This window comes from Xenia sp. Carnegie-2017, unplaced genomic scaffold (assembly GCF_021976095.1).
Source record: "Xenia sp. Carnegie-2017 unplaced genomic scaffold, XeniaSp_v1 HiC_scaffold_16, whole genome shotgun sequence".
Taxonomy (NCBI): domain Eukaryota; kingdom Metazoa; phylum Cnidaria; class Anthozoa; order Malacalcyonacea; family Xeniidae; genus Xenia; species Xenia sp. Carnegie-2017.
This window is the reverse complement of record NW_025813469.1, coordinates 10,390,115-10,405,231: the sequence shown is the minus strand read 5'-3', so window position 1 is coordinate 10,405,231 and position 15,117 is coordinate 10,390,115. Positions and strand designations below refer to the sequence as shown.

The following is a 15,117-nucleotide window of genomic DNA, read 5'->3' as shown; positions in this document are numbered from 1 at the left end:
CCGAGTGCGAGGTCTTTATGAAGAAATAACGGACCGAGGTGTTTTTGTACACAACGAGCCCGTAGGGCGTGGTCCGTAGAGCGAGGTACAAAAAGACAGAGCTCCGTTATTTCTCAGTAAAGACCAAAAAAGCGGGGTAATTAAAAGGTTTATTATATGCCATTATTTGACCTGAAACGAAGCTCCCTTACTTTCTCGTCCTTGCTGTTTTTTATAGGTGTAATTAACAGAATTTACTATACTAGTTAGCCAAATTTGGTACTATTGAGCAAAAATTCACAAATATTTTGCCATAGATTTACTATATGGTGGGATTTGCACATTTTTTAGGCTTTGCAATTCAGTTCCGTTCAAAATTAAAAATGTGTTTTTATTTATTAACATACACTGCGTCATACAGTAGCAGTCTGTCTGTATTCCCTATCCTGCCAAAAATCTCCATAATTTCTAACATAATGGATTTTATAGAAATTCAGTAACAAAGAAAGCGGATATTTTATCATACATTATTTTTTCAATCATTTTATTGAATTTGATAAAAATCAGTGCATAACCTATGAATGGCAAAGTTTATTATAATGTTTGTTCTTTTTTCCTTTTTGCTTGTTTTTTTTACACTCTGATTAGTATTTATTATTCTAATGTGCAGTGTGCATGAATTCAATTTACACGCTATATTTTTGTGATGAAGTTATTAAAAATCTATTAAATGCATTTACTTTGTTATGCTAAATCAAAAATTCAATAATATCAATGTACAAATAAACCAGTTTTACTGACATTTGATGACATAGTTACAGTGGTTTTAAAATGTACGATAAGTGCAGAATGATGCATCGATATCGAAGTAAAAAGTGCAAGTGTTAGTGTTTATGCGTTTATTATGCATGGCTTTCCTAATTATTTTACTTAGTTTGATAGCTTAAAAGATTTTCCAATTCAGGAGTGTCAAAGTGTAGTCAAGTGAAACTGTTTCATTACTGATTGTTATTTATCCAAAAAATTCCTGCATAGATGGAGGAACTAATTGCATTAGCCATTTCTTCCGTTCTGATGCAAACCTGTTCTTCTTCAATTGGGTCGAGGCCATCACCTTGCGACATTGGACCTTTGATATAATCACATGCATTTGCTTCATTCAGCAAGTTTTCTGGAGGCACAACAGGATTCTTTTCAAAATTTCTATAGTATTCTGTTATCAATTTCCAATCATTGCGTCTTCTTTGAGTCGAAAGATCAAAGCACTCCCATCTTGCTGGGTCTGTGAGGATGAACATGATTACCGCTGGGTGAGTACTTCTCATAGCAAACTCATTTATGGCAAAGTCGTAATCTTCGGCGAGATAAAATCCTACTCCATTTGAGAAATCAGAACCCACTCTACTCGCGCCAAGATTGATCCCACCATCAATGATACTTTTAGCAGCTTCATGATGTGTGCCATGGTAATAGATGAGTGCGTTTGCATCACCTTGCTTTATTTCATCTTTTTTATCCTGAAGAGCTTTTTCGGCATCTTCTTTACTTTGTGTATTGAAAACTTTCACCGTGTATGATCTTCTTCCTCTTCCTTCAGATCTTGATGGGCTGAAAGCGAACCATTGATTCATAGGCGATAACGGGTAACTGAGCAATGGTAGTTTCATGTTGAACTCTGGGTCGTACTTAAAAACATTCTCGACATAAATTCCAACCCAATCTTGCAAACTTCTGTGTCCTGGAACAGGTATGTTTGCGATCCATTGATCGATTTCAACAGCTTTATCTTCAGCAAATCCCATCTTTTGCAATTTATCTTTTCGGGTCAGAGCTTCATCATTTCTAATTTTTTTTTCGACATCTTTAAGAATGCGTAATAAGCAGCTCATTTTTCCATGATGACTTTTCATAAATGCAGTAAGATTGTTAAAGCGAGTGACAATTTCATTGTTCAGACCAAGCACGTTAACTAGAGAAAATTGAATAACTGTTATAAGACATTTTATGTTGAGTGTCACGGTAATGTTTTGCGCTTAGTCATACAAAGGCAGCCATTTTTAAGGCACCCTAAAATGGCGCTACAATAGTTTAGTTTGTAGCAGTTTTCCTCACAGCCTGTTCTTCATGATTAGGTTGTTCAACTGATGATCCGTAATTGTTTAAATCGTCTTCATATTCCTAACTCAATACAGTCATGTCTGGATCTTATTTAACTTCCGGCATTTTTGTGCAATATTGTAGTTAATTAATTATGGAACATTTAAAATACACGAGAATAGCGTAATTTCATTGGCAGATGTGAACAGAAGCACGCAAAACATTACCGTGACACTTGCAATTTAAACTGCGTTAATGAAAGAGAGCAATAAATCACGTATCGTACATTGTTTGGACGTAACTTGTTCGTTCTCGTTTTGCTGTGGCTTTTCTAGATCTTTGCTGACGACGTCTACAAGAATCATAAACGATTGTCATTCAAAAACCACTTGCTTATAAAAGCGAAAAGTAATAAATTCAAATTTCTAGATTTGTGCATCGAATTACTTAACACAAAGATCTCGCATTTTAATAAATCAAGTTTGGCAAACACGATAAAGACATTAGCATTTCGTACTTTGAATCGGCATGATTTCTTTCTTATCACTTTGCTGTGGCTTTTTCACTGCGTTGCTGAGGCCGTCTATACGAATTATAACAATAGCATGGAAAACATAAATTTACAATGTAATAGGTTTCTTTACTCTAAATTATATTTGTATGACTTTTTTACATCATTACATCCAAAGAAATGATCTTAAACTTTAAAAATATCATGGAAGTGAGTAAAGAGGAAGGTAAACCATTTATTATCACAGGGTCCATAGTAAAGTGCGCACCGGGAAGTAAAGCAGGAAGTAAGTCATGTCTGTGCTTAGAGGAGATAATTAACATTATGAAATTAAACCATAAGAAACTTCTGAACAAATAATCTGAAAAGTTTGTCAAGTGTCGTCACACTTACCGGTAAGTGCTTATTGCGCTTTTAGTATTTATCAATATTACGTGTACATAATTTCAATGAATAACGGAAGTGTAGTTTTATTGTGTTATTTCATCTGAAGATCGTCGTTGTACGTGAAACAATGTAGAGAATCATTTCAAAGTATTGTTCAAATATAATTTAAAGTTATAGATATATACATATTATTTACAAATAGGCAAATGTAAGCTGAGCGTAGCTACTATGATTCGTATATTATCTAAAAACTTAAGCAAATGTAAGCTGAGCGTAGCTAGTAGCTATACTAAGACTGACAAAAGTACAACTAATTTACAAGAGTTCATAATTTTATTTTTTGATAATGGCCTTGTGTACTGTATTTTTATTTCTAATACCCCGATAAAAAACATCAAATTTTACAATTTAACAGTGGTCTTTACTCTGAGGAAGTCATTTTCGATAAAGTAACACTTGAATGCATGCAAACTTGAACAAGTTGCTCGAAATGATAATTTACAGGTATTTATATAAGCTCAGCGTATGTATAGCTACTAAGATTCTTGCAAAAATTACTTAAAAGTAAGAACTTGCGCCTTAATTATTGATTTACAAAATATAACTATAAGTTACAAGAATTCGTAATCTTATTCGTTAATGATGGCTTGGTGAACACTCGAATTAAAGAAGACATCAAAATTTTGTTTTATGATTATTGTAATTTTAAATTCTGCTTGGTGGATTTCAAAAACATCAATAATTAAAAGAATCTTACTTTTTTTGCTCTTGGTTTGTTCTGAAAAGAAACTTTTCTGAACTTCAAAGGTAGGATCTATACAAATTTAACAAAATCATAATTATAGCTGCATAAACTTTAACTGGCTGCGAAGAACACATTTTTCGTTTGACTGAAATAGTCAAACGAAAAACGACTAAAATCTAAAACAATATATTTTATTGGTATATCTTTTCACCTATTTTTTGCTTTCTTTCTTTGAACTATATATGTACGCCCCAAGTCAAAATGTAAGTATAAATTTTTATTTCATCATGTCAAATAAGAGTAAATGTCTGCCTGATAACATACTTTAAAACTGTTTATCTTTCATGGTATATTTTTACCATGCAGATGGATATTTAGATGGGAAATTTTAAACATGGTGGTTTAGTCTGAATAGAAATATAAAGTGTGTCCACGATGATTGAGGAAAATGGTACTGTAAAACTTAATTTTGGTCAAAAGATCATTGTTTAATGTAGCTGAAACTTGTAGAATTTATAAAAAAGTTTCCATTGTTTCAAAATTACAAAGTGATGAACAAATTAATCTTGATGAATCTTAATGAATAACATATTTTGGTAATGAATACCTTCTCGCCATCCTGATTTGTAATTATGTGTACTTAACTTTCGACGTTTTTGAGCATTTTCCATATTCTAAAAAACAGTAACGTGTATGAATCACAGTCTCGCATTATTTTACCATATTGTTTATCGGATTTGAACAGAATATTTGGACCGTAAATATTCTCAATATTGACGTTTTGGGAGCAGGTGGTACATAAAATATAGAAGATGCGTGCAATCATAAAGTAAATAAAACCTAATAATGGGAGGGGGAATTTAAATCATAAATATAATATCTTAAATCATACGCCAATCAATAAAAGTATACAATCTTAAAATCTTATGTTATCCTTTTACTAGTTTTACAGCAAAATGTCGGTATATTTGTTTACAAGATCCACATAGGCATAATTTGATTTGGTGGCAGTGCCCAGCACAAAATTTCTATTGCTTCCAACCTTTCTTGTCTACTGTTTAACGCAAGAAGGTTTTGAATTGGCAATCTTTCGACTGCCATCCTCCAAAAAATTCAAATAAGCAATTTTTTGGCCAGGTAAAACTAAATAACTAGTAAAGTAGCAATGTGTTTTGAAAAAAATTTAATGTTCCGAAATATTTTTATAAACGCAAAATATTTTTACTCGCGAAACGTTCCTGCATGACGGCAGTTTGAATAAAACGGTATTTTACTTAACATATAATAATGCATTTCTCAGGCACGGAGCATCCTTTGCTCGTCAAATCTTAGCCTTTAATAAATACACCTCGCCCTAACATGAAATATAATATATTAAATTGAAGATAATGTTGATGATCGTATTGATGCTGTCGTACGTCAAACAGTAGGGAGCTTTAGCAAAGACTACGAGTACGACTCAGTGAACTCGACATTTGAATAACTGGAATGATAACCGAAGCCAAAAATTGAAGCCAAAAAAATATTTGTTGTCATCATTCGTCATCACACGTCAGGCTCTAGTCCTCGCGTGTTCATTTTATTTTTTTTAAATCATTTGTCCCTTGGTAATGGTAGAGTTTGGATCTTGATCAGAGCGTAAAAATAACGAAATTTTTGGAATGAAAAGGTTCACGGAAAGTGAATCAAAGTGAGAAATCGAGAAGCAAGATGAGGTGAACTTAGTCGATCTGCTCTTACGCTGCGGTTTTCCTTTAAAACATATCAAAGTCTTTAAGGATATTCAATTATTGATATCGAGATGACAACCATTTAGTATTTCAAGTTTCAAGCGCTATCAAAATCGATGAAAAATACAATCGATCTGTAAAAAGTAAAAATGCGAGTTATAGACTCAATATTTTTTATGAAACTGGATATTCAAGTTTCTTTTTTATTCGGAAAAACAGATCTTTAAATCCACTTAAATGACAAAAAAGACAAACACTGTCTGACACCGTTTGAAAGTTTACCTTCCAACGAAAGAAAAATTTATGCTTGAATATTTTCTCGTCATATTTTCTATTGTATTGTCTTTTTAGCAAACAGTGTAAATTTCAATTGGCTTTTCCTCGTTACAAGTTGTTAGTTACAACGAACTCACTGTAGTAAAGTTTCAGCTGTAAAAAATAACCTTTTGCGAGGAGTTACCTCGTGTGCTGTTTGTCGTGATGTTTTTTATATGTTTATGCTTTTGCGATTTGTATTCAAATTTATATTGGCCGTGTATGTTTGGCACTCAGGGGAATGAAACTGACGTACAAACCGCGTGAATATTCGACTTTGAAGGACCGGAACTAACGTACAAACCGCGCAAGAGACTAGGACTTTGGCTTCAATTTTATATCTATAAAATGTATTGTCCATTGAGTTCTATAATAACTGGAGCGGCTATCTCAAGCGCGGCCTTAGATATATGATGATGCCAAATAATGGCGGATTTCGTCCTTTGCCGCTGAGATTTACCGAAATTGACCGCTTTTCCGAAAATTTCCCAATTTCCCACTCCCTCCTGAGGAAAGAGTGAGGAAAATGTATGTGTGTATTTGGGATTCGGCAAGCAATTTTTTGATGAAAATCAAGGTAAAAACCTTAAATTCATAACAGCGAGTCAACTGTGGTTTTCAGTTATCTGCTCCTACGAGGATGCATTTATAACTATCGACGAAAGACCTATATGTCGGCTACACATGTATGAATGCAGATGTGCGTCGTTTTCTTACCAGCGTCAAACTTGTTTGATCGATTAAACTCTTTAGTCTACACAAAAAAGTATATCATAGTTCATCTCCACGGCTCACGAGAGAGAAGTTGGCTTATTTGTTATCATTGCCATTTTGCACCTTTTCATGCAATGGGCAATGGCTTTTTTCGCCACAATTGTAGGATTTTTACTTCTTTCTTTAAAAAAGTACATGTTAAATCTCTCGATATTTACGGATTTTCTGTAATTGAGTTTCACATTAAATTTCAAAAAGACTCAAGTCTGCATAGGTTTGCAGGGGCGGATCTAGAGTATGTCAAATCCGTCGCGCGACTGATGTTTGAAATTCAAAAATTACCTATTCATATTAATTAAAAATTCATTAATTATTCTTACTTTATTATCGCATTTACTTCGTGATAAAAATCCAGCTTTATTTATTATTGAAAACTAATGACTAATGCAACGAATATCTCCTTGGTAACCAGATCAGTTGAATTTTAATTGACCTGGAATAACCGACTGATAAGCGGGGTGGCTTGACTGGTTCGACTTATAAAGGAGTCTATGAAAGCCAGAAACGCTATTTTATTGGTCAATGGCCAGATCAGTGGACAGTTTGGAATAATCTCGACCGATAATAGGGGTGGCCGGACCTATAAGGGGTCCAATTGCTATCTTACAATTGGTTCATTTGAATTTTTGTCTTACTGTGATTGGTTTGACCGATTTCGACTGATAGCCAACTGAACTAACATAGTCAAGCTCACTGTCTGAATTGAATGTTTGATGGTTTCATAGTAATTTTTATAAGCATGATAGAAACTAAACTACAATCAGATGGAATTTATGGAAATCTTTTACAAATTCATATGTTGACATAAATGCTGCTTTCCAAACTGGGAATTTTTTCAAGAGGGTGAAAAATTTATGGATGAATTGTAAATGCTTGGCAAAGACGATCTCGCGAGCGACATTTCAGTCATTGATGTTCAAAAGCAAGCCAACATTGTTTTGAGTTTAATCAGCAGAAATTTACATCGAAAATCGTAAGTAAAGGACAAGTGAAGTGTATGCATGAATGCAATATATCAAAGTCAATTTATGCGAGTGTCTGATGCGATTTATGTTAATATGGCGTATGGTAAGCAGATTGATGCTTCTAAAATTGTTGTTGACGAAGGACTTTTAGCTATGATTTCTTTAATGCTTGGGGAATCGTGGCCGTTATATGGCAGCGAAATCCTACATTTCTGCAAATATATTTCAATGGACAAAAAATCTGTAGCCATAAGGTGCCATACTATTATTTACTTCATCATAAACAAATGTTTGGGGCTTTTCAGTTTATGATCATTGATCATTCAATCATTGGACAGTTATACTACATATTGTTTAAGATTTGAGAAAACTGACATTGATTACATGAGAAGCTGTTACTATTACCTGTGATTTTGAGTCTTATGATCCATGAAGCTTTTTATTTTGACAATTTGACTGGAATGGTATTAAACCTGAGTATTTCACATACATGAAATGTTGTCCCATGTCACATATTGTCCCCTTTTCTAACTGAACACCTCATGTAGAGATGTAAAGGTGTGTTAATCTACAGCTCATATCAGAGTGTTTGCCATAAATTCCAAAGAGCTATTGATGTATGAATAGCATTTTCTATAAAGTAAAAATGTCTTCCAATGTATGCAGATAAACCTTGAAATTTGGCAAAACAGCAAAGTATTTTTCATGATCACTAGGTAATTTTTCTGATGATCAGTATAATTTCCAAACTAAATTATTTCAGATTTACATTTAAACGAGCTTTGATCATATGAAAAGATATTTATCATAACCAGTAAGCATGATACATGAACCAATTTTAACATTCATGTAATTATATAATTAAAGACATGTTGGTTACATTCTGTTTGTATTTGCAAATACAATGCTACTAGTGATTGCTATATAGCATACCTTGCATATACTTACAGAAGATAATAGTCTAGTGAAACGCCTAAGAAACATTCATGGCATTAAGCTGTCCTTAACTGCAATTTTTCACTTTGATAATTTTCTTAATCTTTGACAGAAAAAAATTTTGAGTTTTTTCTCAAAAAGTGAATTTGCTGGCTCTGATGTGGAGATGGGTAAAGGGTTACAATAAACTTGCATGGTTTGAAGTCTGAGCTTTTCTATATTTATGAACTGTCACTTCTAGTACCAAATTTCTAACTTAACTTATTACATAGAGGTTTGAATGGGGTCTCTAGGGGGGTCTATGCCTGACAACTTGGTAGAAATTTTTAAAGACTATATCTGTTTTTGAATAGCATTATTGTAAAATAAATTTTACGTTCCGTAGACATGCTAATGAGCCATATATTTGGCATGATAATGAGCCTAAATATTTGGCAAAACATTCAAGTATTGTTCACTTCATTTTTGAAAAACGTAAGAAAAAAAACGTAAGCAAAATGTGTTGTTTTTACCGAAAACGATGCCCACAAAATACATTGCGTATCTCACGAAGGCGGCATTTTAGAGGTTCTGAAATTCAAAATTTCTCGGGAGAATGCCTCAGACCTCTGGCGCTGGAGTGCCTCTGACGTTTATGTTCTGATGTTTGAAAAGATCCTAGATCCGCCCCTGTAGGGTTTGAGTAAAAATGAAAACAAACAATATTTATAGAAATTACTTAAAATTAACCTTTTCTGATGTTCTGGTGAAACTCCATCAAATACTTGTAAGTTGTAGTATATTTTTGATTTTGTTGTATTGATATATGTTGGGCAAAATGCAAATGATAAATGAAACCTTGCCGCTTCCAATGGTGTTTATAATTAATTTGTAGTTTAATACTTCTACCTTTCTTTTTCACTTTGTTTTGTTTCCTATATTTGCAATAAAAATTGCATATAATTTGAATGATTAACAGTTGTCACATAATAATAAATTTCATAAGCAGTTGGTAGTGCATTTTGTTCACTGAGTATCCACATCTGGTGTTTTGTCCATACAAGAATGATGAAATGCAAAGTAGATATGTCATAGCAAGGCAATAAAAACCAAAATGAATTACATACCTATATTGGCCTTTTATGCTAGAAGCTTAAAAGCTTTTTGAAATTAGAATATTATTGTATTGTATTACCTCTATATCATCAATCTAATGATGAAATAAGAAGCAAAAGAATTTGGAGAAAAGCTTTGAAAAGTGGCTTTTTCTTTTAGTAAGCAGCAATAATCCATATGATAAATCTAAATCCTGTACTCTAATGGTAAATAAGCTCAAATTTTTCTTAAAAGAAATATAAGAAATATGTATAAGAAATATACAATACAGTAACTTTAAGTTTCATCACTGAATCTTTAATGCTTCAGTGTAGTGCATTAGATATTAGTAACATTCAAACAACTCAACTAAAATATTTTTTTGATAAATGTATGACATGATTCAAACATTAGGTTACATAAAACCCAATGAAACATACAGTTTGAAGCTTTAAAGTCTGCATTGAGTCATCATCAATCTCAGTTACAAATGTTTACATAGACACAAACTTTATGGCCCTTCCATTTTATGTTGGAGAATTGACATTTCATTAAAGCATCAACACACACAACCGCTTTGCCATCTTTCTTTGGATGTGAACTTTAACCAAAGCATTCAAGGCATCCTGAGTGAATCCATTGTGCCATCCATAGAATTTTGATCAAATTAAACTATACTCTGATTGGGCAGACAATAATCATATATCTTTACAGCAATTATCATTTTTAAGACTCTGCCTGGTCAATAACATCTTGAGTCATCTTTACTCCTTGATCTTTCCTGCATGTTGTTAAAGCAGCCAGAACATACAATCTCTGCTCCAAATCATGGGTACCGTTGGAACGATCATTTCTTTTGATCGCTTCTCACAGAGCAAAATGTTGCAGGGTCTTTTTGCTTTAGGGGAAACTATTTTGCAAATAAATGGGTAAATTTACGATTTCATGCATTAACAAATGACAGAAAAGTATGCAGAATTTTATAAACAAAAACAGGAAAACATCGAGTATATTTGGCGTTCAAGTCAGTCTTACAAAATACAGAATCTTAATATGTATTTATGGCTTTTCAGTGCATGTATAATTGCTATCCAATCGTTGACAGACTAACAAAACAAACAACTCTCACCTGTGAGAAGCGATATGTTCCTTTTTGTGGAAACTACGATATCCAACAATTGAACGGTGGTGGCATTATAAAATGCCAAAAAATAAATCGTCACAGAATATGGAACAAACGATATCCATATTCCTGTGTTATGTGTTTGTTTTGAAAAATTCTTTATAATTTACCTATAGACATAAGGGAGGTCGAGAATATTATTTTTCTGCAAAGCGATCATTTCAGCGGAAATACGTCCGTTGGCCGTCATTTATTTGGCATCCTCGCCCCAGTAAAGTTAGCCCCTCCAGTTATTATAGAACTCAATGGTATTGTCGTTATCATTCCAGATATATATATATGGAGTTCACTGGTACGACTACGAGTACGATTTACGTCATTTTGGCGCGAAAACATTGTTGCAACAACAAAAACACGAATCTGACATCAATCTAAGTACGATGTGTTTTAAAAAATTCGTAGTCGCAACTACGATATCTTTTTAAGCAAAGAAAGTAGGTATATTTCTTTATTCCGTAAGAAATTAGTTTACGATACTATTTTCGAGCATCCAGGCTTTAATTTAGAACCCTTTTTGAGCGTAGATGAACATTAAAAAGGAAAATATGACCTGCAAAACTTTCATGTATTTCGTACGCAAAGTGAAAGGTAAACAAAAAACGATAGTATAAATATATCGTACATAAAATTTAAAATAGTGAAGATTTTTCAGTCTACAAGTCCTATATTCTCGCAAAATTAGTGTTACCGATTTTGTCTGGAGGGCAACTGTCAAGCTTCCCCTTCCCCCGCTACTTACGGCCCTTCTGTGTGTACGATAACTCAAAAAGTACGTAAAATATTATGCGAAATATATTGCAGTGCATTACATTCCCATCGTTAAAGAACGAAAAGATTAAAATTTGGTAGGAAATTGAACGAGAAATGAACAAAAAATTTATTTCGCTTTTCCCAATATATAGCTGCATGCGTGTACAATTATAGTTTGAGAAACTTTGTATCTTTAAACACGTTTTAGTTAGGAATGGATTTGAATGTGTAAAATGCATGCATATAAAAAGAATTTAAGTCAATGAAGTTTTTGCCATATTTTAAACGTTGTCTAAAAACTAAATGTGAATAGAAATATAGTTATCTCATCAAGAAGGCGTCAAAATGAGAAACAAAAACATTCAGTGACGAAATCAATAGAAGCATTGCGCTTTTTACTATTTGCATGATTTTTGCTAATAATTGCGTTTTCTAGTTTTTTTGATTACTGTGAATTTGTTATATGTTGCAACGACTATGAGTCACAATTATGAATGCTGAACATTTTCATCTGTTAAAGATTATTACGACACTTATATTATGTAATGATTATGAAGCACTTTTGCACATCTTTGCAAATATCTTGTCGTCTGCTATAAGATTACTGGCGTTTGTTTTTTTACAAAACACAAACTTCTTTCAGTCTTTACTTTGTAACAAAAAAGACGAAAAGTCGATAAACTGACTCATTATCGTCATGCCTCAGGGGTGCATTTCTACTTGGCTCAAGTTTTGCATGCTCTTTTTGGGTCAATCACTTCCAGCGTTAAATCATTAAAGTAATGTTCATTTTTTGGTTGCAAGAAATAAATTAAAAACAAAATGCTTGTTGTAATATTGTTATGTTGGCATTGGTCTCCCTGTGCCACTATCTACGGTACTTTATGACCAGCTGTACTCACTCTTGTGTTTATCCGCCTTATTATTGTTTGTAGCATTTAATTTAAATAAAGCCTAATGAATGGTAAATTAACACAATGCTTATTATGAACTGGCCACCTTGCAAGTCAATATTTAACACCCTCCCCCTATGGCAATTTCGCCTTGAATATTTCAGTTCTAATATTCTGGAGGTTTTGTTGCACTTTTTTCAAATGTTTTTTTATGAACTTCTAAAGTTGCTGTAGAGGTAATATAAATTGAGCAGTTAGTCACTGGCTTAATTATTTAAAGGCTTAATGGCTTAAATACTGGAAAAATGGCTTAAACACAAAATATTTTTAATTATAATTTATACATGCAAATTGACGTCTTTGATAATTGCTGTATTAGCAATTTATAAAAACATATAATAGAGTTTATACAATGAACAATAGTTTAAAATAGTTTACTTTAATGCATTTTTCTTCAAATAAAAATTATCAAATTGGTGTACGTTCATGTCAACTGCTTGTGCTTCAATTTCGTAAAAATTTATTACGTTTTGTGAAGGTGAGAAAACGAAATTTGTGACGATTAACCACTGGAATCCTTTATAGGCTTTGTAGCTACAAATGTCAGTCGGAGCTAAATTTCCTTTGGCAAGTTGCTCGGCTTAAGACATTTTGCATGCCTGCACATATTTAGTTACTTGCCTTTTGGGAAAGCAAAGCATATTTGATTTTTTTTGTTGAATGTTCATCGTGACCTAAAATGTAAAAATTAAAAAACAATCTGACCCACCTCTATCTTTTCTTTTTCTATTTGATGATCACTGAAATTGTGAACCATGCGCACAAGCTTCTTGTACTCCTCACTTTTCAACATTCAGTATTAAATGTGAATAAACAGGCTTTTCCTTTCCTTTTTTTTCTGATGCTTACGTGGATGGTAAAGCTAAGTATTTGAACCAATAAAATAGCTACTAGCTGCCCGGAGCTGTTTTTTTGCGCGTGCGCCTTAAAACAATGGATCAATCAAAAAAAAGTTTGTTTCCCAATAAAGGCGTAAATTTTTATGGGTTTTTAAAACTAATATTGTCGAGATAGTGTGACATTTGTCAACGATTTTCTAATATAATCGTTTGAAAGTAGCAATAGAAAGAAAATAAAACTATTGCTTTCATTTGAAGTATCAATTTGAAAACCATCATTAGATGAAAATTGTCTCACTTTAAATTTATATGCACAGATGCAGCTTTAAAAATTGGAAAAACTATGAAACGATGAGAGTTTTAATCATATATATGTTTAAACTCATCGCTTAATTGTATAACGTAGGTATCTCTTTATAACCATTGAAGTAAAGCGAAGATATTTTTAAGATCAGTAAGATACATTGCGTGACTCATAATTACCGCAAGTTCGAATTAAAAAATTATTTACGTTAGATTTTTGAGATTTAAGATACCAAAGTTAAAAGTAATTTGAAGTGTGGCCTCAGATAGCGTAATATATTGAATAACAGATACACCTATAGGTAGTCACAAAAGAAGTTTTAAAACTAAAATAAAACTGTATATTTTTTGGACAATTTATCTGTTCTCAAAATCATCTAATTGTGAAAGTATTTAGACGTGCTATAACCGATTTTTAGTTTGATGACATCATGTTGTGTAAGATGTTCAAAACAAACCTCTTATCATGCATTTTGTGAATTTTTATACAAAATAAAATCTAAAAAGAGTTTCTGCTTCCACTCTGCAGACAAATTCTTTATGTTTTGAAATTTCAAAATTTTAGACATTTCAACTTTCTATCAAAGCTGAAATTTTGTAGCTGTAGCCGAACTGAAAATACATAAAAGCATTGTGCTATTGCTTTGATATTTCACTTCATAACAACAGACAATATTTCCTTTAAATTAGTATGCAGAAACATTTTTTATCACTTTTTTCAAAGAGTTCTTAATAAGCATTTTTTTTAAAAATAGTTGAAAAGAAATACAGTAGCAATACTTACAAATTGCGACTGCTGTTCATTGCAAATTTCAAGCAAATAATTTATTTAATTTAAATTGCGTTTACGCTTTCTTGGGAATTATTTAATATTGCTCATCCAACACATTATGTATCACATATTATGTATGAATAAAGATGCATGTATATACTGTTTATAGAAGAAATATCAAAACATCCATTTTATTTGGATGTATGCTCATCATTTTGAAACAGCAGCTTTTGCGCAAATTGTCTTATTTGTCATTAATGTATACCAGGCACGGCGCCGAATTGCGGCATTTTTATCGAGATAAATCTCTGTTAACATTTAGCTACATATTTTAGCTACATATTTTAGCTAAAAGTGAGGCAAAACGAAGAATTTTAAGAAGTAACTTTAAAAATAAGAAGAATTTTGGAAAAGAGTAATTTGTAGTCTTATGTTTTAACAATTATAACCAAAGATTGCAACAGGTTTATTAAAATTCTGCGACAATAGAGAAAATAAAAATTTCGAGAAATAACTAGCACTATCAATATCAAGAATAAAATTCAAATTGTCAACGCACGTACTCTGACAATTTTTACACATCCTTAGGCTTACCATAGTGATTTACGTCGAATTTATTAAAATATGAAAATAAATTTATTTCTTCTATTTTTATACATACACCCTGTAAATTTTCCTCGTTACAAGCTTGTGATTAACTCGTGGAATACATAATGATTTTGATTTATCATAAGAAAGCATCGAATGGTTTTTTGGTGACATGAGACAGAATTATCAAAGCGCAAATTATAAGCCTATATCTTT

At 32.3% G+C, this 15,117-nt stretch overlaps 1 protein-coding gene across 1 annotated transcript; it reads right to left on the bottom strand.

The window, feature by feature from the left end:
* Positions 1-581: 581 nt before the first annotated feature.
* On the bottom strand, positions 582-13,475 carry LOC124436622. The gene is made up of 6 exons (XM_046986588.1): positions 13,109-13,475; positions 4,327-4,393; positions 3,732-3,788; positions 2,594-2,659; positions 2,363-2,428; positions 582-1,948 (listed from the first exon to the last, which is right to left on the bottom strand). The coding sequence occupies exons 1-6, from the start codon at positions 13,190-13,192 to the stop codon at positions 978-980; spliced, it is 1,311 nt and encodes a 436-aa protein (XP_046842544.1). The 5' UTR covers positions 13,193-13,475; the 3' UTR covers positions 582-977.
* Between the last annotated feature and the right edge of the window lie 1,642 nt (positions 13,476-15,117).

Coding starts and splice junctions, on each gene's coding strand:
- LOC124436622 (XM_046986588.1), bottom strand. CDS start 13,192: ATGTTGAAAAGTGAGGAGTACAAGAAGCTTGTGCGCATGGTTCACAAT. Junction 3,789..4,326: donor CAAATCAGGATGGCGAGAAG/GTATTCATTACC, acceptor AAATTTGTATAG/ATCCTACCTTTGAAGTTCAG. Junction 1,949..2,362: donor ACAAGTTACGTCCAAACAAT/GTACGATACGTG, acceptor AATTTTCTCTAG/TTAACGTGCTTGGTCTGAAC.